We start from the raw sequence: 24,875 nt of genomic DNA, 5'->3' as shown, positions 1-24,875 counted from the left end.
ACTTCCAACAGGACAATGACCCCAAGCACAGAGCCAAGATAACAAAGGAGCGGCTACAGGACAACTCTGTGAATGTCCTTGAGTGGCCCAGCTAGAGCTCAGACTTGAACCCTATTGAACATCTCTGGAGAGATCTGAAAATGGCTGTGCACCGACGCTCCCCATCCACTCTGATGAAGCTTGAGAGGTTCTGCTAAGAAGAATGGGAGAAACCCCCCAAAAATAGGTGTGCCAAGCTTGTAGCATCATACTCAAAAAGACTTGAGGCTGTAATTGGTGCCTAAGGTGTATCAACAAAGTATTGAGCAAAGGCTGTGAATACGTATGTACATGTGATTTTCTATGTTTAATAAAATTGCAAATATTTCAAACACTTCTTTCACATTGTCATTATGGAGTATTATTGGTAGAATTTTGAAGAGAACAATGAATTCATTTCGGAATAAGGCTGTAACATAACAAAATGTGGAAAAAATTAAGTGCTGTGAATACTTTCCGGAAGCACTGTATATAGGGGAATCAGACCTCCATCCTCTTGCTGGCGATCCCTCTAGTTATGCATTCTAGAATCCTATTAATTTAACCCACTGCCTGGCCACGTTTGCTTATTTTGCAATCTGAATATCGTACTCCAAATCTTTTTCCTCTGTAGTACCGAGTACAGTACTCCCAATATTGTACTCTGCCAAGGGATCTTTTTTTCTTTGGGTGCACTAGGTTACATTTAGAACCATTGAACTGCTTTGACCAATCTTCCAGCAATATCAAATCATGTTCCATGTTATAGACACCTCCAGGGATATCAACCTTATTGTACACCCTTGTATCATCAGCAAAAAGACATACCTTACCCATCAAACCTTCAGTTATAGTTTTATAATTTTAGGCTGGACTCTGTTCTGAATGCCATTTACAACAGGGCCAGATCTAGCCTTTCTAATCTGAGGGTGATATGTGTTCAGCGAGCCGTGGCACAAAATGTGTGTTTTTCTGAGACTTTAGCTAGCCCCCGCTGGTTACATAGCAAGAAAAAGATGCCTGGTGGGTGTGGGGTTATTTGCATTGTGTAGCCATTTGACTCCCACTTGGCTCTTTCCAGACAGGGTTGCCAACCCCCCCACACACACTTTTTTTTTACGGGCAAAACATGGAAAATTTACTAAGAGAGTGCATTCTTTTCCCGACATGCTGAAATATGACAAACTTCTATTATAAACTAAGGGGTAGATTCAGGTACAGCTGCGCGCTCCTTACGGAGGCGCAGTGTACCCTTTTTACCCTGCGCCTACGCAAATTATTTGTGCTACGCTTCATTCATGAAGCAGTAGCCACGTAATTTGCGTGGACGCTCTTCAAAAATGCCCTGCGTAAGGGCGCCTAATGTAAATGATTCCGTAGGGGGCGGGAATAATTTAAATTAGGCGTGTTCCCGCGCCGAGCATAGAGCGCATGCTCTGTCGGGAAACTTTCCCGACGTGCATTGCGGTAAATCACGTCGCAAGGATGTCATTTGCTTCAAAGTGAACGTGAATGGCGTCCAGCTCCATTCACGATTCACTTACGCAAACTACGTAAATTTCAAACCTCGCGACGCGGGGACGGGTATCCTTCGCATTGGCTGCCCCTGCTTTTAGCATGTGCAGCCTTACGCGAAACCCGACGTATGCAAACGACGTAAACTGCATACGCAGGGCTCGCGTAACGTTGTGAATCGGCGTTAGTATGCAATTTGCATACTATACGCTGACCACAACGGGAACGCCACCTAGCGGCCAACGTAAGAATGCAGCCTAAGATATGAGGGCATAAGAGCCTTATGCCACGCATATCTTAGGCTGCAGTCGGCGTAACGAGCTCTCTGAATCAGGAGAACTCGTTACGCCGGGGCAAGTAAGCAATTGCGCTGCGTAACTATGGTTACGCAGGCACAATTGCTTTTTGAATCTGGGCCTAAGAGAATAAAAAGTATAAATAATATATAAACAATATCTGCTGGCTTTACCATAAAAACAAGTATAACAAAATCTCTCAAGCAAGGGGGATAGGAGTAATCCTAGTGCTATTGTATTCTGACAGTGGGGACACCTCCATTATAAGATTACACTGATCAGTGGCTGCAGCTAATGATCGTGAAAAGTTTACATACATTCCCGTTAAACAAAATTCGATCGTTAGACTAACTTCTGTCAAGCAAAAAATGGCCATACATGGACTGAAATTCATCTGCTCCCTGCTGAACTGGTAACATTTTGATCAAACGATGGCCAGCTTAGGTAATGTAAACACAGGGTATAGGTTGCAGCAGTCAGGGTGAGAGGGAGAAAGGAGACTCTGCATCTGGGCTTTTTTCTCAGGACTCCTTCACATGTGCGCTTGGGGGGGTAAAATTATGCAGTTGAGCTGTGGTTTTACTGCTCCCCTTTGGGGTACATTCACACTAGATGTGGTGTGACTGTGTTGGGTGGATATTCCATTACAGTTCCAACGCATGAAAAGGCAAAATGCAAAATGCCTCGTCTCTGGCAATTTTGGTTTAAAGTGGTTGTAAACCTCCTCCACTAAAAAAAAAAATCATCCTACCTCATTAGAAAATACTCACCTTCGATTAAAGCCCCTGCTGCTGTCCCCGTACACTAGTCCGGCCACATCGCTCCCGTAATTTCCAGGTATAGTGGGCTCCGGTGCTGCGATTGTAGTTTAGGAGTGAATTGCTTTTCAGAGGACCAACAGTCATTTTCAGTCATATTCCTGCACTCACCAATTACTCCCCAGACAGCCCCCAGCACCCCTCTTGATTCAGAATTCACTTTCCTGAAGTTAACTTGTTCAAGATTGATTCCAAATGGTTGCTATAGGTTACTTAACTAAGTCATTAGCACTTAAAAGTAGGAATTCCCTATTGATTTGGATTAATAGTGGCCAATCTTGATGGTCATAAAAGAGGGATGGACATCTGCAAATGCCAAGGGAAGGGGGGTATTCCTGCACTCACCAATTACTCCCCTAGGCAGCCCCCAGCACCTCTCTTGATCCAGCCATGATTTACAACCCTACTCTGGGATTTATCCTTTAGCCAACTGCATAGCCACGGAACCACCCAAGAGTCAAGTCTTAGCTTGTACAACTTTTTTTATTAGATCATTATGTGGAACTGTATTAAATACTTGGCTGAAATAAAGATGCAGTCAGATTAGGCTGACATGATCTGCCCTCAGTAAAGCTACGCTGTTATGGGGCCAGCAAGTTGTGTGTTTTTAAGTGATCAATGATCCTTTTTAGGAGCGATTCCATAAGCTTGACTACAGATATTAAACTCACTGGCCTGTAGTTTCCAGCTTCTACCATGCTACCCTTCCTGTGAATAGGTGCAACATTAGCTGTCCAACAGTAATAGGGAGGTTCTCCTGTTGAAAGATTGATTAAAAAGAGATCTGTCAATAGACCGACAATTATACCTTCTCTTAGAACTCTAATTCTCTTAGGAATAGATACCATCAGGGGCCGTCACTTTATTAGGCTTGAATAGGGTTGTAAAAGTTATATATATATATATATATATATATATATCTTCACATAAATAAAATTGAACTAACAATGATTTGGGGGATCATTTTGTACACGAGACAGAAGTAGTAGAGGAACTGGCTTGATCAAAGGGGTTGTAAAGGTTCGTTTTTTATTTTCTAAATAGGTTTCTTTAAGCTAGTGCATTGTTGGTTCACTTATCTTTTCTTTCGATTTCCCTTCTAAATGTTTTTTTTCTTTGTCTGAATTTCTCACTTCCTGTTCCTCCTCAGTAAGCTGTTCTGGCTGACTAACCCCAGCCAGAATGGCTCGGATGATGGGGGCAAGGAAGTGAGAAATTCAGGAAAAAGCTTTCAGGAAAAAGCTTTCCACAGCCCCCTGCATATACCATGCAGGCACAGTTAACCCTCTATTTTCAGGGTAAAAAAGCGAGTGTTGCCAATAAATACAGTATATATATATATATATATATATAATTTTTTTTAACAACCCCCTTGTTATTTGGAACAAGACCACTACAGTACTGGAAGATTTAATTATTGTCACTTGGGATGGTGCGGGCAGATAGCCAAAACAGGATACTGTGAAAGAGTACAAAATGTAAAAGATAGATATAATAATCAAATCTATACTTTTAGATACTTTTTGTACTCTCACGGTATCCTGTTTTGGCTTCCTGCCCGCACCATCCCCTGGGGTTCTTTCTGTTTTCTGTGTATTGATGTTGCTGCATTATGTAAAACTATTAGAATGAGGCGTCCATAATTTTGGAGGGTGCCTCAAGATTGTCTATAATTTTAAAGGGTGCCTTGACTGAAAAAAGGTTGAGAAACACTGCTGTAGTAGAGCGGTTTTGTGAACCCCTACTGGAATATGTTGTTTTTAAGGTCATGGAATACCTTTGCTGCAAAAATATCTATTTCTCTGTATGGAGCATCTCATTTCATAGCCATATGTTTTTTTGACTCTTAAAATGAACAAATAAATATCTTACGGTTAAATAATTTTATTCAATAGATTTTGGTGGCTTACAAACATTTTGTTAAAATGTTTACTGTCATGAAGATTAGTATAACCAAAGAATAAAATTAACAAAATTAAAAAAAATCTGACAATGTAAATGACTTTCCAACAGGAAAAACAAAAAGAATGAAGTAACGTTATTATGACCATAGTTCTAAAATGCACATCCAGGACAACATTACAAATGAAATTTTGCAAAAAACTAAAAATGAAAAATGTAGACGAAAACATAAAAGGTTTTGTTTTACATCAATAATACATTAGGAAGAGAGTTAAAATGTTATTTTGTTTAAAACATACCATATTATTTGAAAAACTGTATATGGCAGTGCAAAAAAAATAAAATTGTACTTTAAAAGTGCTATATACAGCAGCGATTTAAAAATAGCACATTTCACATTGGTAAAGCAGTGCAGAAAAAGTTTATCATACTGTATGTGGGACAAGGAATGTTCTCTTCTGAATGGCATGGGTGTTTGAAGAGAAGCAAGTTCTGCGCAGACTGATGGACAAAACCAAAAGCAATGGGGAGGGTAAGGGGATATTGCAAACCCAGTGTAAACCAATCATTTTAAAAATATATACAGTACTTTTAAGTGCTTTATAATGTTAGCAGTCCAAATAAGTCCCAAAAACGAAAGATATATATTTTTTCCCCTGCGAGGTATTTCTTGCGTGGACAAATTTATCATATGCATGGTTACATGAATATAAAAAGGTACGTAGGTTTTAGTCACAGCACTATATTATGGTCCAGACTTGCCCAAAGATTCTGATGTATACTGGGAAGGTGAAATGGAATCCATACAGTACCCTTTGGTTATTGCACAAGCTCCTTCTGGGTTACCCCTTTCTTCTATGGAATTGTTGTTTACTAGATTCTGGAGTCTTTGACGTTCTTGGGCCTGCTTTGCTCTATTGGCAATGTACCGTACTCTGCTTTGACTTCTGGAGGATGTCCTCCGAAGAAAATTCATACTGTCATCCTCATACTGAACTGGCTGAAATTCAGTAGGGGATGTTATATCATTTTCTTTCTCAAAACTTGTTAGCTTCTTCAGTTGCTCTGTGAGAGAATCTGTAGACTTACTAGAAGCTTTTGTACCATTTGGTCTTCTCTGCACTCTCTGCGATCTTGTAATAAAGCTTCTGCTAATGCTCCTATACTTGCTTTCAAAGTTGCATGTAATATCATCCGAGGTCAAGTCTCCAAGACTTTTAGACATTGACTGATTAGTGGATGTTTTGTTATTGGGGTTAGACTTGCTAGCTGTTTTTTTGAGACTCTCCACATAGAGTCTATTCCAGGTGTTTCGTCTTGGTAGAGGCGGCAGTACCTCTTCAGGATTTCTGGCCAGAGGTCTTGGACAAAGTTCACCTATTGCTCTGTTGTTGGACAATAAATTTGGGTTTGATTTGCTTTTAGTTACTCCTAAGGAAATCTCTCGAGCTAAAGTTGTTGCTGATCTTGGTCTAATGTTTTTTAAATGAATGCTTTCAAAGTTATCATCAGATATATCAAGATCCAACAAGCTTTTCTGTGCTAAATTGGGCAAAGAGAGATCAATCACTGTGTCGTTAGAGGATTTACTGGAAGACGAAGACATGCTGTCTCTATGACTATTACACTCTAGTTTGCTCCAAATCTTATCATTCATGGTGGCATCAGAATAAACCTCTGCCACCGGAGACTGACACACAGAATTCAAGTTTAAGGCTGAGCTGTTTTTAATAACATGACCTTCACTTTTTGTTCTTCTCACAGCTACAGGTGGACCAACCCTGGCCATGGATGGTTGTTGGCTTATACGGTCAACTTGCAGCCTCTGACCTGTAGAAGATAATGAATGTTTTACTGGGTTGTTCAGTATCTGCTTTTCAGGAAGCCTACTGATTTTGTTTGCATCTGTAGTGCTGTTGCTTTGATGTAAGAATTGCTCTGCTATGGTCTCTTTTACGTGACAATATTTGGCCGTATCCTTTGCAACATCTGCTAATAAAGACATTCCTGGTTTCATATTGGCAGAATTAAAGGTAATTATGGTTTCATGTTTTCCATTTGTGATGGTGAGTATATTTCCATTCTTTTCCTTGCACAGTCTTTCTGTGTTGTTGTTGGTATATGTGGATGTACCACAGGATGCTGTTGATATTTTACCTGCAGCAAGTTCATTGTTTATTCCATGCATGTTATTGGAGGTACTTGCTGCGTTAGGACATTCAGAATGAGATCCTGTGGGTTCATCACACACTTTACTGCCATAATTTTTGACTGAGGCAGCAGGTTGGTTAACTTTTGAATCAGAAAAAGGTATTTCCTTGGCAAAGGTGGGTTCTTCTGTAATGGTTTCAAGACTGCATAAAGAAGAGACCGACCTACATATTGAGATTTGTCTGGCATCTGAAAGCAAAAAACAAAATTATCAATTAACCATTTTTAAATATATATATACAACAAATATCATTTTAGTGGCAAAGTGTTGCCAAAGTTTTACCCCAACCCTATAGGACACTGAGTGAATTATGGTGCAAGTGATTGTTTTCAGTAGGTCTTCCATATCTCATTTGTGAATGTGGAAAAACATGAAGGCATTTTAACGGTATTTATAGAGAAGGCACCCCAGAAAAAATGAGGGTAACTCTGTGTGCCACATGAACAGAAAGTTAGGGACATCTTTCCACCGGAGATCAATAAAATAAAGGATCTAATCCTTCTCCACTCCAGGGTGGAATCCCACTTTCAATTAGTATGTAAAAACAAAAAAACGTGTATGAACTGGAAATGTGTCCTGACCACAACATCAAATAACTTGATTAGATATTTCTGCATATATAATAGTTTACAATATTTTTGTGCCAACACAGGGTCCCTTTCTCAAGATGACAGTGTCACTAAATTGCATTGAGGCAGGGGCCCTATGTGCACATTACATTATTATTAATTAAAACCGGTTTGGCACAAGATTTTAATTTGAACTGAGCTTAACACACAAGGTCCACATCTGGCGGTAGAGACCAGAGTCCATGTTGAAACCACTGATGTAAACCATAAACTATAACAAGTGCAGAGTTCAAACTAAAAACTGTATGGATAATGGGAAGTCCTGACAAAGCTAGTTCATTTCTGTCACTTGGGTTGATCTACAAAAATGCAAACAGGCTGTTCATTTTGCAAGGGCATTTTCACTTTGCAAGGAACCTTTAAGAAAATGTGGTGAAAATTCACTTAAATTAATACCCAATTGCATTGCAATTAATAAAAAAAAATTCAAGCAATGTAATCCTTCCACGACCCGGCGATACCAGCTGCCACGATCGATTCTGCCTCCATGGGAGACACCGGCCGAATGACGCAAGACCCGCCGTGACAGCTCTTAAATAGGCGAGGGTGGGGCCACACGTCACGTGCACAGGGGACCCCGCCTCCCTCTGTTGCAACAGGGTTTCTGGCGGTTTTCCTGTGGCGCCACAGGTGACCCCGCCCCCCCTCTGACACCACGAGAAACCCCCCTAATAGTCATACCAGACCCAAAGAGCCTGGTAATGGACTGGGGGGGGGGGGAAACCCATGGCGTTTTTTTCAATGACTTTTATCTGTATTGCCGGGACCCGACAATTCATTAGTAGTTTTAAATGACTTTTTTTCCTTTAGAAAATGTCATTTTGTGCAGGGACTGTTCTAAACATGTGAAACATTTGCCACTTTACAGAAATGCTATAGACACCCCCCAGGTACGAAATTTAAAGGAATATTTCACTTTTATGGTTTCATTTTAAGCATTATTAAAACCACTGCTCCAGAAAAACTGCCATTTTTAAAACATTTTTGCATTGATACATGTCCCCTGGGGCAGGACCCAGGTCCCCAAACACTTTTTATAACAATAACTTGCATATTAACCTTTAAAATTAGCACGTTTGTGTCCCCCAGACTTTAACGGTGTTCGAATACATTTTTTGCCTGTTCGCATGTTCTGCAGCGAACCAAACCTGGGGGTGTTCCGCTCATCCCTAATTATAACCAACCTTTATTCACAAAGCTCTGACACAATACTCAATACCATATCTTGTAAGAGCCAGTTTAATGGCACCATAAAGGACTTTAGTATAAAGTGAACATGCTGTTGAACAATAGATAGTACATATTTACAAAACATCATGAATGGTCTCTGTCCGTAATAGGTCTAATCAATCGGGAATAAACAAGCACATGCTACTTCACTGAACACACAACATGCAAACACAGGCCACACATTCTTCATGCATGCATAATTTCAAGACAAGATTTGGTAGCAGAGTTTATTTGGAAAAACAGACTGGCGCTGGTCAGACATGTTAAAATCTGGCAGTACAATCTCTTTACAAGCTCATTTAAATGTATGAAAAACTGAGTGAGGGCCTATTGAAACCATTCATTCAATTATCACTCAGCTAGACCCTCTACATTAGAGTAGTTGGTAAATTTGATTGTACAATCAGAGAGGAATAAGTGTGGCCAGCTGGAGAAGTCAACTTTAGGCAATACCTCTTATGTATCTACATATTGGCTTCCTAAAACAAATAGTTCCAACATTTGAGTTTTACTAGTGTCTTGAAAATGTCCAGCTGTTGAAACTTTGATAATAGCATTCAATGGTCACTTGAGTTTTTTAATAACCATTAATTTTCATGCTAGAATTTATATTGCATGGAATTGTTCTGCTTGTCCCTCCTGATAATATACCTGACATTATGCTATTCTTCCTTATTGCTTATACGTATCTTTTGTTACAGAAACACTAAACTTCTCAAAATGATAAGGTCTACAATTATTGATTTAATGCACTTCTACCCACAAAAATTAAAGCCGAATTCCAGACAGATATAAAAGTCTATAATAAATGACATTATAAAATCATTAATACATTAATAAATGCATTTTTAATTGCAAATGGTATTTGAGTATGATCTGGCATCAGCCTCTTACAATCCCTGTACAGGAGACCACCAGATCATGTGCTGACAAGAAGATTGGCTCATCATTGTCTTGCTTTCCCTTTCACTCTCCAGTCAACAGCTGGGGCAGGTTCAGGACAACCCAAGCTCAAAAACAAAAAAAGAGGGTTTAATGAAGTTGGCCATAGACTATGCATATCTGGGGGCAGAAAATAATACTGATGGGGAAATTTCTTGACCAAAGGTGAATATTGCAGCAAAAGCTGGTTTTCGGATCTTCTAATGTGCTATTCATTTTTATATCTTATGTTTGACTAGAGTTCAGCTTTAACAGAACATTCCAAATTATTCATAACACTTATTCTGATGACATTGTCTTAGTACAAAAAGGAAAATGGTCTGCCATATAATAGCCAATGTACTGTACAGTATATAACATGAAGGTAGGATTTGGATAAAGCAAGGTAAAACCTAAAGCAAACCCACCCCCATTTTAAACATTTAAAACAGAATGTCTTGTCTGCTATTGGCTTTAGCAAATAAGGGGTCTCCTTATTTAGAACCATTTGTTGCCTGACTTGAGGGCCTAAGCCCTGTCCTACTATCAAGCCAATCCTCCACCTTCTTTTACTCACCTCTAAAGCAGTCCCCCACACCACCTTCAAATATTGGCTTTAGCACCCTGAAAGTCTATTTTGTGGGGCCTCTTTATTTAGTTCTATCTGTTGCTAGGGGTCCAGCAGGCCTGACTTCATTCCCTAAGCCCTGTACTACTTCCAAGTCAATCCTCCACCATCTTTTACTCACCTCTAAAGCACCCCCCCCCCCAACCAATTCACATTCAATTATGGCCACCACTGCAAAATAAGTGGTTTTCCTCTTAGGAAGGGAGGCCATGTTACCACCTCCCACGACGCAGTGCGTACTAGGGCCAAACTATATCAATATCGAGGGGGTAATGTCACCAGTTCATCCAAGCTCAGACACAAGACAACATTGTATATTTTTGTAGCAGTTGTGACCGAGGAAGGCATGTCAGAGGAGTGCTGGAGAGGCAAGAATAAAATGGTCAGGGTGGACTTTGCTCATACCTTGTAGCTTTGAATAAGCAAGGTCACAAAGGTCTCTTTAGGGCAGTTTTATTTGACAGAGTACAGTATAAAAAAGCATGTGGAACCTAGACCAGAAGTAAGGCCCCCTAGCAAAGTAAAACTAAATTGTAAGTTTTTCTAACCAATAGAAGTAAAAGCAGGTGCCTAGTGTTGTCAGCTTTTTCAAAGTTTAAAATTGGGGACAGGTTCACTTCAAAGTTGTTTGGGTTATAGATATTAAAGTCATGTTGATTTTTGATCTTCATACTGAAGTAAAAAAAAAACATTCTTTTTTAGATATTTAAGAGGTATTGACAAAACATCACACAAAAGGCCATCTTACACATGGCTTGTAACTCAGTAACAGTTTGTTACCTTATCTGGCTTGTCCTTTCAGTCTTTTACTAGAGAGTTGAGGAAAATACAAGTGAAAAGGCAGAACACATGACAGTAGTTAGTGAGGAAAGGAATAAAGGAACTTTAATTTGAACATAGAGTCCATACAACAAACAGGTACTGCTACATCACAGTCTAATGTCCTCCAGTCAGAGTATTTGTAAGATTGAGAGTAAAATAAGGAAGAGGGTTGGATACAAAAACTGGTAAAAACTGTAGAAAGGGCATTGTAACCAACAGAAACTAATCTCATCCTATGGAAGTTTATTGTTTTTCTAGGATAGGCACATGGAATCACTCAAAGAGAAGAAAAAGAAAGGCGCACCAGCCTCATGTATTACCGTTTGACAGTTTAATAAATAAATAAGAAAACATAAAACTACTCACAAACGAGATAGTGTAAAAGGCTTGTCAACAACGGTATGGTGATGAATACCCCTCGAGCCACAATCCCGGATGGGGGGGGGAAAGAGGTGCGTCACTGCCGGCTGACGCGTTTCAAGGCTACAGAGGCCTCTTCCATCAGAGCTCAGCAGTACCGGTACTGCTGAGCTCTGATGAAGAGGCCTCTGTAGCCTTGAAACACGTCAGCCGGCAGTGACACACCTCTTTCCCCCCCCCCCATCCGGGATTGTGGCTCGAGGGGTATTCATCACCATACCGTTGTTGACAAGCCTTTTACACTATCTCATTTGTGAGTAGTTTTGTGTTTTCTTATTTATTAAACTGTCAAACGGTAATACACAAGGCTGGTGTGCCTCTCTTTTTCTTCTCTGCTAGGATGTTCCCCGTGCCTGAAGGGCTGCAAGGCCTCTCTGTTACCAGTTTTGATTTTTGTGGTAATTCCCATGTGGAATATTGACTAACAGTCGGACAATCCACCCGTGCGCAGGAGTTTGTGTGTCACATGGAATCACTCTAGGAAGGGTGGAGTTTAAAGATCTGATTTTGCCCCTGATCTAGCATATGATGTTTAAGAGAAGATAAGGTTTTTAGGGCCTCTCCAAGTGGTGATGAGAAGTGTTAAAAATGCTTCACTCATGTGCTGCATCTGCTTGTCAAGAGTTGCACATGAAACCATTGCAGGCCAGGCCAAGCCAACTTTTGGCTAGGAATGTACTGGCAAACTCAGGAAAGTGCGAGAGGGGAGTTCGATTTTTTTTTTAGAGATCCATCTTTTACTTAGTGTCTACAGGCACCCCATCAATTACTAATGTTCTAAAGCTTACATACCTTATTCTGCCCCAGGGGTCTCAAACTGGTGGCCCTCCAGCTGTTGGGAAGCTACAAGTCCCATGATTGCAAGGCTGACAGTTACAAGAAGGACTCCTTCTGGCAGAGGCATGATGAGACTTTTAGTTCCACAACAGCTGGGGGGCACCAGTTTGAGACCCCTGGTCTATCCATTCTTGTGTTCGCTCCGTCACTTTTTTGTGCCGTTGGGTGGACTGGGTGCGGGGGCATGCTGGCTGCTTACGCTGCCCTTGTGTTTTTGCTGGGAGACATGTGCATCTCTGTGCCTTTGGGGGGCTCCCTCCGGGCATGTCTGCCCTTGGTCTGTATGTTCTAGTGTGTGCTCTTGCCAAGAGGGCTCTGGCGGTTTGGGGTTGAGGCCGGGGTATGTGTGGGGGACCCTTGGCGTGGGTGCTGCAGCTTTTGCACATGTATTTGCAGGAGAAACCCTCTGTTTTTTTGCGTAGACTGTTGGGTGGGGCTGGATTGGTTGTTTTGTCGGCTGGCTGGTCTGTGTGCTGGGAGGTCTTTTTTCTGTGGTGTGCATTTTCCTTCCGTGTTCGCCTTGCTGCAGTGGCCAGTTGTGAGTTGGGGTGGTTGCCACTTTTTTGTGCAATTGGGTAGATTGGATGCACTGGGTGTCATGTGCATCCCTGTGCCTTTAGGGGGGCTCCCTCCCGGCATGCCTGCCCTTTGTCTGTCCATTCTTGTATGTGCTCCTGTTGTTAGAGCCCTGGGGGTTTGGAGTTGGGGCCATGGAGTGTGAGGGGGTCCCATGGTGGGGCCTTTTGTCTGTGTTGTGTATTGTCATTCCATGTGCACCTTCAGGCAGAATTCTGTTGTGGATTGGGGTGGTTGCCACTTTTTTGTACAGTTGGATGCAAAACATATTGAGTATAATGCAATTTTCATCAAGTTACCCGTTAAATTTTATTGATATTGGGTTATATATTGTATACCTATATATAGCTTATATAGGTAAATAAATTAAAATACTCTAACTGGAAAAAGAACATCACGTGACATATAAGCAACACACACAGACACACAGCAAAGACATCGAAAATGTACATTACACCAATGCTGCGACTAGACTCATGGAACTAATGTCTGCAGACTAAAACCACAACACTGAATGAGGAAACTAAGAGAATTCTATGTTGTGACTGATGTTCTACAAAAGTTATAGCGGGACACAATATGTATCTTACCAGTAAAGAATATAGGGGATTTACTTCGAATTTCCTCCAACTTTTGGACGAACAAGGCATTCATTTCCCTTTGAAGGGTGCCCATTTGCCTTCGAGAATTTTCATGCCAGCCCATAGACTGTTCGGGACTTCCAATACTCTCTAGGCTGCTGGAGCTAGAGGAAACTGAACCACTGCCGACAGGTACCAAATTGACAGTACTTCCATACCTGCCACCTGTTTGGCATTGCCACCTCTGTCTAGGATTACTTTTTATCCCAGCACATTTAGAGTCTCCATTTTTCTTTCCCGGAATAACAATAGACTGTGAATTTCGGGGTGGATCATTGGCATTCCCATGGTCACTGAGGGATAATAAGTCTGTCTGTTGCCGCCTTGGCTGATCTGTAATACCATAATATTTCAATTCTAACCTTTCTTCTTGCACACTGCTATAATGTTCGCGAGCTTTAATGTCATGTATAATAGGCTTGGTGCTGGTATTATCATTCCACTTACAGTCTAGATCTGGGCTCTCTTTAGAGCCAATCATGCATTTCATACAGTTGGTGGCCATTCCGATCCTACCTGAACCATTCATTGAGCAACGTGCGAACACACCCATTTTATGAGAAGGGCTGTTATGATGGGGGACTTTTTCAGATCTCCGAAATGATTCGCTGAATGTCGTTCCCCTAGAGATACGAACATGGCCTTTGCTTTTACTAGAGCTACAACTCTTACCTTTCAAACCCTTGCTGTGCATTTCCGTGGGACTACCGTCCCTAGATGGTAGAATCGGAGAAGCACTTTCAGCCTCTTTATCAAAGCGTGGTATAGAGGAATCATCCGTCTCTCTATCTTCGCTAGCCCCTTCGGAACTGTTGTCTTTGGAATCAATGGCAATTTCTGGAAAGCCCTTTTTGTGTTTTTGCTGGCCTTTAGTTGGAGCACTGGCGGTTCTTCTCAATATGTGACTACTAATGGAATGTTTCCGATGAAGCTGCCCAGCAGCATGACTGTCCAGAGACGCTTGCTTTGGATTTCTCAGAAACAGTCCTTTTAAGCCCACGGCCTGTTTGACCTGAATGGAAAGCAGTCAGAGGAAAAAAAGAATAATTAGGAATTGCTTGCACAACATGAATAGAGTATGATGATGTTCATGTTTCTGCCACATGTAGGTGATCATTTTTGGTTAACAAAACTGGAACCAAAATTATAAAAACAAAAACACATTGTACAGCTATAAGAAAAAAGGGGACACCAAATACAATACGTTTATGATATGGCATTAAAACTATAAGTTTATGTAAAGTAAATAAAATTTTGTCCACAATGTTGTCTCTTTTTTTTTATTCTGTGTATTTTTTCTAGGCGGCAAACTATATCCAAGGTCCATAAAGCTCCTAAATACTTACTGAATGAGCAAGCATGTTGAAGTTTAAAATATAGTAGACAAGGTAGGGTATCATAGCTAGGAACAACTATCAGTCTTCTGGAAGAGGTATGTCAAAGCTTATCAACAGAATGTATTGTTAGTGTTGTGTCATTTCTAAAGCTGGTTGCATTACAAAAGTTCAGGAGAACCTAAAGGATCATGCCTAGTGTTTAAGTAGGTTAAATATAGGAAGACAATCAAGATGTTATCATCCAGTAAGTAGAAAACGGTTCTATTCTAGAGAGAAGTTAAACTATGGCAAACCATGTAGTTGCAAATAGGTCATCTAAAAAGAACTGACACCTAACAAATTATTTGGTGGCAATAAGAAGTGAGCGAGGCTCCAAACATGAATTGAATTCTAATTAGAAATTATATCAAAAACCCTTTTTATATATGATTAAAATGGATGTAAACCCTCACATATACCCAGTGAAGTGAACAGCCTCAGATGATACACAGAGATAAAACAAATCTCCCTATACAAGTCCTCCATGTATATCTGCTGTCTTCAGCGGAATATATCCTTTAGAAAGTGCGGATCGTGTTAAAGTTTTTCTTTTCCTGGTTAGTACTGCAGTGAAGCCTGGGCATACAGCCAAGACAGCTGACTGGAGGAAAGGCACACACCCCCTCTCCTCATAGGCAAAGGAAGAAAGGAATGTACACAGCTCTGCTCCTAGACGGCAAGCTGACTGCTAATCTATTTATAGCAACCTCCTCCGACACACACTTCTATCTCCCATCCCGGAGAAAGTGTGAGAAATTATCAGGCTGATAACAGAGCTACGAAGGAAGAGACAGCTATGGGACTTAGCTCTTTGAAGAGAGATAAAAAAACACCACAGATTTATGTGCCCAGCTCAAATTTCATGAATTGGGTTTACATCCATTTTAAGCTTAAAGCTATAGTTTAGACATTTCAAATGTTAAAGGCCAACTCTGGGCAAAACATGAACCCTCCTCCCACCCCCCTTTAACTAATGGCTGGCATAAAACAAAAAAATCTAAATACTCCTTTTACTTACCTAAAACTGCAGTTATTTGATGCTCCATTCCAGAGTTTTTTTTGTGTCCATGAGGAATGGCCCTTGGAGTGTCCATGTTAATTGCATGCATGACGTGGACACTTAATTTTGGCTGTTCAGTGGCAGGATCCAGAAGAAGTGCGATAGTAGTATAAGGGGTCTGTCAGGGACAGTGGTGGCCCCGCACCTGGAAGTGGCTCCAGTAAAAACCCAGAAGGTGGGTTTAGAGAAATATACCTCAACAAGGGGGAAGGGGGTGTCATATTTTGTCTGGAGTTGGGCTTTAATTTTCTTAGCCCCAAACATTTTTGTCTTGAGTTACTATAAAGCAGAGGTGTATGTCTTGCCACAGGCCATGCAGCCACATTGTAACCTGCTGATTTCTTACACATCTCCTCAAAATGGATTAAGAGCCTTTCCATCCTGAATTTTTCTTGTATTACCAAGAGTAAAAATGGATGGAGGTATTGCATATAGCAACCATTTACATTCTTTATTTCCCCTAATGTGCACTAGAAAAATATACACGTGGAAATAGTTGCAAAATAGATGTGTTAATTTATTTAAATTCACAATTTGCAGTATTAATAAAGGATAGCCAATTCAAAAACTAGATTTTTTTTAAAGTATGCTTTTACCTCTGCCTTTTTAACAAACCATTGAAAGCTGCCATTGTAGATCCAAGCACTGAAAATATTACAGTATTTAGATTATTCCTGCATGGTAACTGCAGTCATATACCAAGAAGAAAAGAATGCTATTAAAATCTGTTTGAGTTATATTTTCCACGAATGATGATTTATATGCAGCACTGAACTCATGTGAGCACAAAACATGCAGCCCCTGTATAAGTTAAGCCAAAACCTGACCATACATTATCCCATGTATTTTTAGATAGTCAACTGTGTAAATCTGCAAGGGTTTCTGATTCCTTGTTCTGGAGACAGGAGACAAAGACAATCTGTTCAGGAGCTATCTGCTTCTAACAGTTTGTGATCTGCAGTGCATACATGTGAACAGTGCAGAACAGAAATTAACATGTATGACTCCTGGCATGGAAGACATTGAGGCAAAAGAAACAGTAACAATCCTCATTCTAATGCCATGTACACACGATCGGACATTCCGACATCAAAACCGTGGATTTTTTTCCGACGGATTGTTCGCTCAAGCTTGTCTTGCATACAAACGGTCACAAAAATGTTGTCGGAAATTCCGAACGTCAAGAACGTGGTCACGTACAACACTACAACGATCCGAGAAAAATTAAGTTTAATGATTCCAAGCATGCGTCAAATTGATTTCGAGCATGCGTAGGATTCTTTGTGCGTGGGAATAGGCTACAGACGATCGGAATTTCCAACAAGAACTTTTGTTGTCAAAAAAATTGAGAACCAGCTCTCAAACATTTGTTGTCGGAAATTCCGACAGCAAATGTCCGATGGAGCATAGACACGGTGGGATTTTCCGACAACATGCTCACATCAAACATTTGTTGTTGGAAATTCCGACCATTTGTACGTGACATAAGTCCATATCTACTATATAGACACAGACAGGCTGACCATAAACAACACAATCCAATGGATCTATCATGAGAGCTTTCAAGTTAGGGGGACTAAAAAGCCAGAGGTAAGATGTTACGACATTGAGTTTTAAAAAAACACGGTTGTTCTTGAAGGATTACAAGGATTTAGCCGTTTCCTCATCACATTTCAATCCCATGATACATATTATTCTAAACAGAAAAAGCACAATTAACACAGAAACCAACAGCACAACATTGGCAGATTATAGATACAGTGCAAATTGTGTCAAGCACGCATATAAGCTTTAGAATTCTTTGAACCCAGAGCTGGTTAGACTGCCGTTGGCTGAAGCAAGACATCAGCAGATCACAAGTTGTACTGTAAGTGAGTTTATGAGTGCAGATCATGAGACATAATCATTACATTCTCCTTGGTGAACTGAGATCATGAAGAATGTATTGCTGGCATTGTCACAGCATTCCATGTATACTTGCCAACCTCTGCGGCACAATCTGCCGAAATGCATTTTACGACCCCTGACATCTTTTTGCCTATAAAAAATATATGTCCTCAATGCCTCATGAATTATTAATAACATTTTGCTGTGCCTGGTTTCTCTAAGCTTATTATTGCCATTGATTCCCACTGTATAATAATGAAGAAATAAGGTATATTATCATCATTCATTCAGGCAGCGTGCAGTATAGAGCAGCTATCTAAATTAAGACATATTGGGGAGACATTTATGGAAACTGAAAAAGAGGGGGAAGGAGCTGGAACACACGGAGCAGGGAAGACATTAAAGCTCATTTCAAAAGGCAAACGAAAATGTGAAAAGCAAGGTCATTAATGGAAACCATCTTTCCTCTTTGCATCAGCTTTAAAACGGGTGTAGAAGAACATTTGTTTGGTTACCGTGAGTTATATTAACTTACTAACAACCACAATTGTCATTATTTGGCAATGTGAAGTCTAAGGCCCCCATACACACCATTACATTTTCTGTAGATTTTTGTCTTCAGATTTACCAAAACCATGCAGTGCAAGTTCCTACCTGATTGCATACAAACTAAAACTCTTAAAGGGGTTGTAAAGGTTTGTTTTTTTTCACCGTAATGCATCCTATGCATTAAGGTGAAAAAAAACCTGGCAATGACGGCCCCTCCCAGCCCTCCCCCGTTTTACTTACCTGAGCCTGTTGACCTACTGCGCTTGCCCCCGACGTCCTCTTCTCCACTCAGTCTGGCCGTTGATTGGCTAGATTGATAGCAGTGCAGCCATTGGCTCCAGCTGCTGTCAATCTCATCCAATGACGCGACTCGTGAGTGGGGCCGAGTGATTCAGTCTGTGGCTATAGCCGCTGGCTGTATCACGGGAGCATGCCCAAAAGAACTAACCCCCATGGGAGAGAGCTCCCATGAAGGGCATTAGTTCTTGCGGGGAGGAGCCGAGACAGCCGACAGACCCCAGAAGACCAGGATCGGGGCCACTGTGTGCAAAACGAGCTGCACAGTGGCGGTAAATATAACATGTTTATTTTTTTAAATGGAAACCTTTAGTATCCCTTCAAGGTTTGACCTCATATTATATGGTTCTGGTAAATCTGCAGAAAATCTAATAGTGTGTATGGGGTCTAAGTCTAAGAAATGTTGGGGATAACAGCAATTGGAAATCAGAATTTTTGTGTTTCTGACATTAGATTTTTAATTGGTTGCCTATACTCAATAAAAGCCAATATCTGATTGCTTGTGATGTCTTGTGACATCACTGCCCTGATAACACAGAAAGACAATCATTCTTTAAGAATTTAGGAAACGACACAGGCCTTCTTTCAAAAACACAGGAGTGATAAAAAGGCGACTTGGTCGCATAAACATGGGTTTATAAATTTAGCCCAGTGTTTACCAGTGCTATAAGTAGTTATGGGCTGGGTGTAAGTTCCCCATGCTGGCTCATGCAGAGTAAGGTCTGTGTAGTAAACCTTGTTTTTTGGGATGAAGACGCAAGTTAATACAATGCGTGAAAGCAGTAATACCATTGGCTATAAACACCAAGCAGAGGCATTAATGTTATTTGCCGGGAAGGTAATCTATGACTGCCTCATTGCTATTTTTTTAACTGAAGTTACAATATAAAAGCTCTATTTATTAGTGTTTAAAAAGAAAACTATTGTTTTTTTGCCTCAATATTCCTGCCTAAAGCGGATGAATGGAAATGTAATAAAGATAATATGACTGTCTGCTACCAGCAACAAAGACCGTATCAAATAAGTGTGTATCTCTTGACTAGTGTTGAGCAGAATATGCCATATTCGATTTCGCGATATATCTCGAATATATATTCGAATATTCGAGATATATTCGCTAAATTCGAATATTCGTGATATTTTATCGAAATTAAATGATTGCGATTTTTCGCTATTGCGAATGCGAAAATAATTGCGATTTTTTTAATAACTGCGGTAGGAGCACTCTGATTGGCTCAGAATATTCGTGATATTTTATCGAAATATCGCAACATGCGAATGCGATATTTATTGCGCAATTTCGAGAAATGCTGGAGGAGCGCTCTGATTGGCTCAGAATATTCGTGATATTTTACAATACAAAATAATTGCGAATATTCGGCAAATGCGGAAGGAGCACTCTGATTGGCTCAGAATATTCTTGATATTTTACAATACAAAATAATTGCGAATATTCGGCAAATGCGGAAGGAGCACTCTGATTGGCTCAGAATATTCTTGATATTTTACAATACAAAATAATTGCGAATATTCGGCAAATGCAGAAGGAGCACTCTGATTGGCTCAGAATATTCTTGATATTTTACAATACAAAATAAAGAGTGTTTTGCATTGGTGGTGATTCTTTACTCTATCCATCTGTCACAGCCGTTTGTCAATCAAACACCTCGAAGATTGAACACGTTCATGCTGCATGCTTTGGACTTTTTTTCACTTCACATATCAAAGACATTTTTATGAAAGATTATTTTTCTATTATTGGGACTATATTTCTTTATATATTTGTTTCACTGTGTATTTCACAAGTTATTTGCGCTTGCTTATTTTATAATTTGCCCACATGTCTTGTCACTAGACATATTTTTTATTCTTGTAGAGCGACTCCATTTTCTGTCTTGTATTAAATTATGTTGTATAACATTTTTGAGTTGCTGCTGTATTCTCCCCTTTTTTTAAGGTATGCGCAATTTTTTCCTTCTTACAAAAAAAAATAATATCAAACATACAAATATTCATAACAGAAACATACACAAAGCCCCCCCCTTTTGCATCAGAGACAATCAGAGTTCTCCTACCACAGTTATCGAAAATTCGCAATCATTTTCGCATTAGCGAAAATTCGCAATGTTTTTTTTTTCAATTTGGCAACATAAAAGGATCGCCTCAGCTTAGCTACTCGGCCCAGGGTCTCTAATCATACCAGCAATGCTTTTAGACGTCGATAGGATGTGATCTGTTTTAAAAATCAAATTGAAAAAATGCGAATATTCGGAATTGCGAATATTCACCGCGAAATTCGAAATATAGCGCGATTTCTCGAATATGCTATATTCGAGTCGAATATTCGCAATGCGAATATTCGTGAGCAACACTACTCTTGACCATCATGGTATCGCCGAGATGATCCAAATACTTAGGGTCATTGTAATTTAGGTCAGTTTTGAGTGTGGAAAGGCACAATAAAGAAAAATGAAGGCAGCACGTCAGTCTTGTAGGTATGAATTCTGTGAGGAAAAGTTAAACACAGTAAATATTTTCCTTTTTTTAAATTCAAAAACGGCTTTTAAGGTCAAGATTTTACTGATGGTTGATAAACACTCTCTACATAAAGATCACAAAGGTCATACTTACAGAATATGCCATATGGTTGATGTGGTTACTGTACATATATGAAGACAGGCCAGATTTGGCAAATTTGGCTGTTCAAAAGGCAGCTGCTTTCTATGCTTTGGAATGTATGCAGCCAGTGATAGTTTGATGACCTGAAGATGCCAAAAACTAAAATCCATAGGCCATCCTACTAATTGCTTGAAACCAATATTATTAGACATGGCAATCAATTTAGTTTAGAAACAGAATGGATTCTCAAATGGAAGGTGGAGGAGCACAAGATCTCCAACATCCACCAGCTCTGTGATGTCCTCATGGAGGAGAGGAAGAGGACTCCAGTGGCAACCTATAAAGCTCTGGTCAACTCCATGCCCAAGAGGTTTAAGGCAGTGCTGGAAAATAATGGTGGCCACGCAAAATATTGACACTTTGTGCCCAATTTGGACATTTAGGTGTGTACTCACTTTTGTTGCCAGTGGTTTAGACATGAATGGCTGTGTGTGGAGTTGTTTTGAGGGGACAGAAAATGTACACCGTTATAGAAGCTGTACACTCACTACTTTACATTGAATCGGTGTCATTTCTTAAGTGTTGTCACATGAAAAGATATAATAAGAAATTTAATTTTCAAAAATGTGAGGGGTGTACTCACTTTTGTGAGACTAACTTTTCACTTGAATACCGATGATGTACCTCTCTCTCTATACATTTGTACAGGAAATGTGAGAAATGCAAATTGGATTATATTTGTTTTATTTGTATTTTATTCTTTAATAAAGAAATCTGTAATTGTGTACTCAATGGGCAAAGTGACGACTGGTGTCCTTTGTGAAATGCTAAGTAACTCGAGTGGAAGCTGACACTTTTTATCCTTTTCCTCATTGGTCTGGAAAAAGCATGCAGCCAGTAAAATCTAAAAAAAAGTCTGAACCTTGTCCTGCATTCTATGTCAGCCAGGATAAAGGATAACCACCCAAACCTGAACCAATTAAAACAGTGAGCTACGACAGGCCATATTGCAATCTACATACCTTAAGATGTACTGTAACTTGCTGCTATGCAGAACATTAAGCACTGCTGTCTATAACAGATGTGGAATGGTTGCATAGTAACAAGAGAAACAGCAGAACGGAATACTTCAAGAACCCATATAAGCATTGGAAAATCTAAATTGTTGCCTTGCCTTAAAATATTGTATTTTCCCAAAAAATGGCTTTAGTGTTCAGGCTCCAGGATTATCCTTGTCCCAAAAGCTTGTGACATGGATTTTTTTTATTTTTTTTTGGAATGGCCTTCTTCCAGAGAATCCTAATGGGTCACTTTGGTAAATGAACTGTGACACGCATCCAAATCAGCAAGCTGCACGTCAATGAATTGCCCTTCTGGGACCCAACACCATCGACACTCTAAATAGCTTTGTTTGAATTTTTACAATGAAAAATGTATGAAGGGGGGAGCCTCTTGGGAATTTGCAGGCTATATAATTTGACAACACAGATCTATAAAAAGATACATAAAACAATGCAAACCAAATTATCAGCGGCATGTAGAAGTTGGCAAGTATACAGATTGACTCGAATGCAAACATTCTTGAACAAAGAAACACCACATCGGATGCATTTACACAGAGCACTGTGAAAAAAAACATTTCACCTATGACATGAATTTGTGGGTTATTGAGTATGAAAATGAAGTGCTGCTGTTTGCAGTGCATTTCCTATGTGCAATTATAATAAAACAAACAAAACAATCTAAAAGAAAAGTATTCAGTTAGACATTAATTGGCAATCCAGATCAAATGCAAGATTATTTTGTTAAAAGGAAAACCAAGACCCATTTAGAAGGCGATCCAGAATGGCTCGTTTTAAAATAGACTGACACGTGTACATGCCTTGATTTTTAATACAATGGGAACCACAGAGAATTTTATGACAATTTTTGGTCATGTGACCGTATAAGATTGACGAATAAATTTGCATTATTACATTAAGGGATTTAGAGGACAACAATGAGCAAACAGAGAAAAAAAAATTACTTGGACAAAGAACAATGTTGATTTTAAAGACCCAATACAAGATAATTCGTTAATCCTAATTTCCAAGTAAAAGATTGCATTTTGCAAGTTTAAATTTTATATAGGATATGCAAATATGTGTTTTATATACAATGTGTCTAGAGTAAACCATAACTTTTATTTTTTTGCATAGCAACTGTTAACACAACTTAAAGCGTAACTCTTTTGTTCAGAAAAAAAACTCCCCTTTGAGTGATCTATGTACATTGCAAGGATTATAACAACCTTTGTTGCAGATTCCTACCTTCTGTTATTCTGAAGTAATCCATGTGTGTTTGTCTGTGCCTCCGTCAGTGGGTCTAATGGGAGTGGTTTCATAATTAACTTTCAGGTGTGCAGTTGCAGGGCACTAATGAGGAAATCTGCTGGGCCTGCATCCCTTTAGTGCCCGTTCACACTACCGCGACTTGGGATCCGACTTGTGTCGCCCCCAAGTCGTGCGACATGAGAAATTAAAGTGAATGAGAGCCATCTTAATGCACACTACTGAAGTCGCTCCGATCTCAAAGAAGGTTCCTGTACTACTTCAAGGCAACTTGTACCCATCGATTTCAATGGAAGTCGCCTCCAAAGTCGGATTAGTGTCTTAACTGAAGCAACTTTACAGGAAGAGAAAATAGTTTTCTCCGGCAAACCCCTCCCTCCCACAGAGCTGATTATTGTTTGATTGGCCACTGGCAAAGTTGCCTGTCCTGGAGGCGACCCGAAGTTGCCTCGCAAAGTCGTGCCGACTTTCATTTTGCTGTAGTGTGAACCGGCACTTAGGCATGCTCCTATTGAATGACATTTTTGTTGCAGGGGATACCTGAAATATGACTTGTATCTTAGGCAGACTTCTGGGAAAATTGGTGAGCCAATCACACAAGCAGGAAATTATGTTTCTGGGGAGTGGTCAGTACACACTCTGTGTACAGAACTCCATGTAGCCATATTGCAATGCATTTTCAGAAAATTACAGTGGCTACAGATTAACAACATTACAATATGATTAGTGTAGCAATTATATGTGCCATATTTTTTCTTTTCTTTCCCCATGAAAGTGGAGTTACCCTTTAAGTGTGACCTGGTGTTATTGGTTATAACACACAGCTGTATGTGGTAGTAAAATGTATAGTATAGCTTGTATAATTTGAATTTGCCTGCTGTGTAGTTCGGACCAATTCTATTCCCTCAGGCACAAATCATTTGTAAGTGGGTACATTACTGAAAATGGTTAAATGGATCATCTATATGCCATAAATCAACAGGGCGCATGAAACATGGGGCATTTCTGTATGTAAAATGCAAGGCAGCTGACATGGCATTTTTTTTTGTTACATGATGGAGATCAGTCTTTTTCCAAGTGCAATGGAGATGTTTGCCTGGGTGCGATTTGAAGTAAAGGCACGCAACAGCCAGGGCTGGCTACATCTGAGACCAGGTCTGGCGATACTATGTTCAAGGAGGAGGCCAAACACTTGAAGATAGCCTTGAACAATCAAGTGTGCACCTCCGAAACCTCTTGGCTGTTTTAATAAGAGATGCAAGCAATTCCATTGTTTCCATGCACTCAACTCT

At 39.9% G+C, this 24,875-nt stretch overlaps 1 protein-coding gene across 8 annotated transcripts in view; it reads right to left on the bottom strand.

Moving 5' to 3' along the window:
- Positions 1 to 4,515: 4,515 nt before the first annotated feature.
- The window catches only part of PLCH2 (phospholipase C eta 2), a 924,207-nt gene continuing 903,847 nt past the window's right edge, over positions 4,516 to 24,875 (bottom strand). For 2 of the 8 annotated variants that reach the window (XM_040325912.1, XM_040325915.1), the window contains 3 exons: positions 13,415 to 14,477; positions 10,950 to 10,978; positions 6,862 to 6,949 (listed from right to left, as the gene is read on the bottom strand). In XM_040325912.1, the coding sequence (XP_040181846.1) occupies positions 10,968 to 10,978; positions 13,415 to 14,477 (1,074 nt within the window). In that variant the 3' untranslated portion in view covers positions 6,862 to 6,949; positions 10,950 to 10,967. Of the gene's footprint in view, positions 6,950 to 10,949; positions 10,979 to 13,414; positions 14,478 to 24,875 lie in introns of all 8 variants that reach the window. The other 6 variants (XM_040325908.1, XM_040325909.1, XM_040325910.1 and 3 more) reach the window with 4 other exon arrangements.

Source organism: Rana temporaria, chromosome 10, assembly GCF_905171775.1.
Source record: "Rana temporaria chromosome 10, aRanTem1.1, whole genome shotgun sequence".
NCBI classification, from domain to species: Eukaryota; Metazoa; Chordata; class Amphibia; order Anura; family Ranidae; genus Rana; species Rana temporaria.
This window is presented reverse-complemented; position numbering and strand designations above follow the sequence as displayed.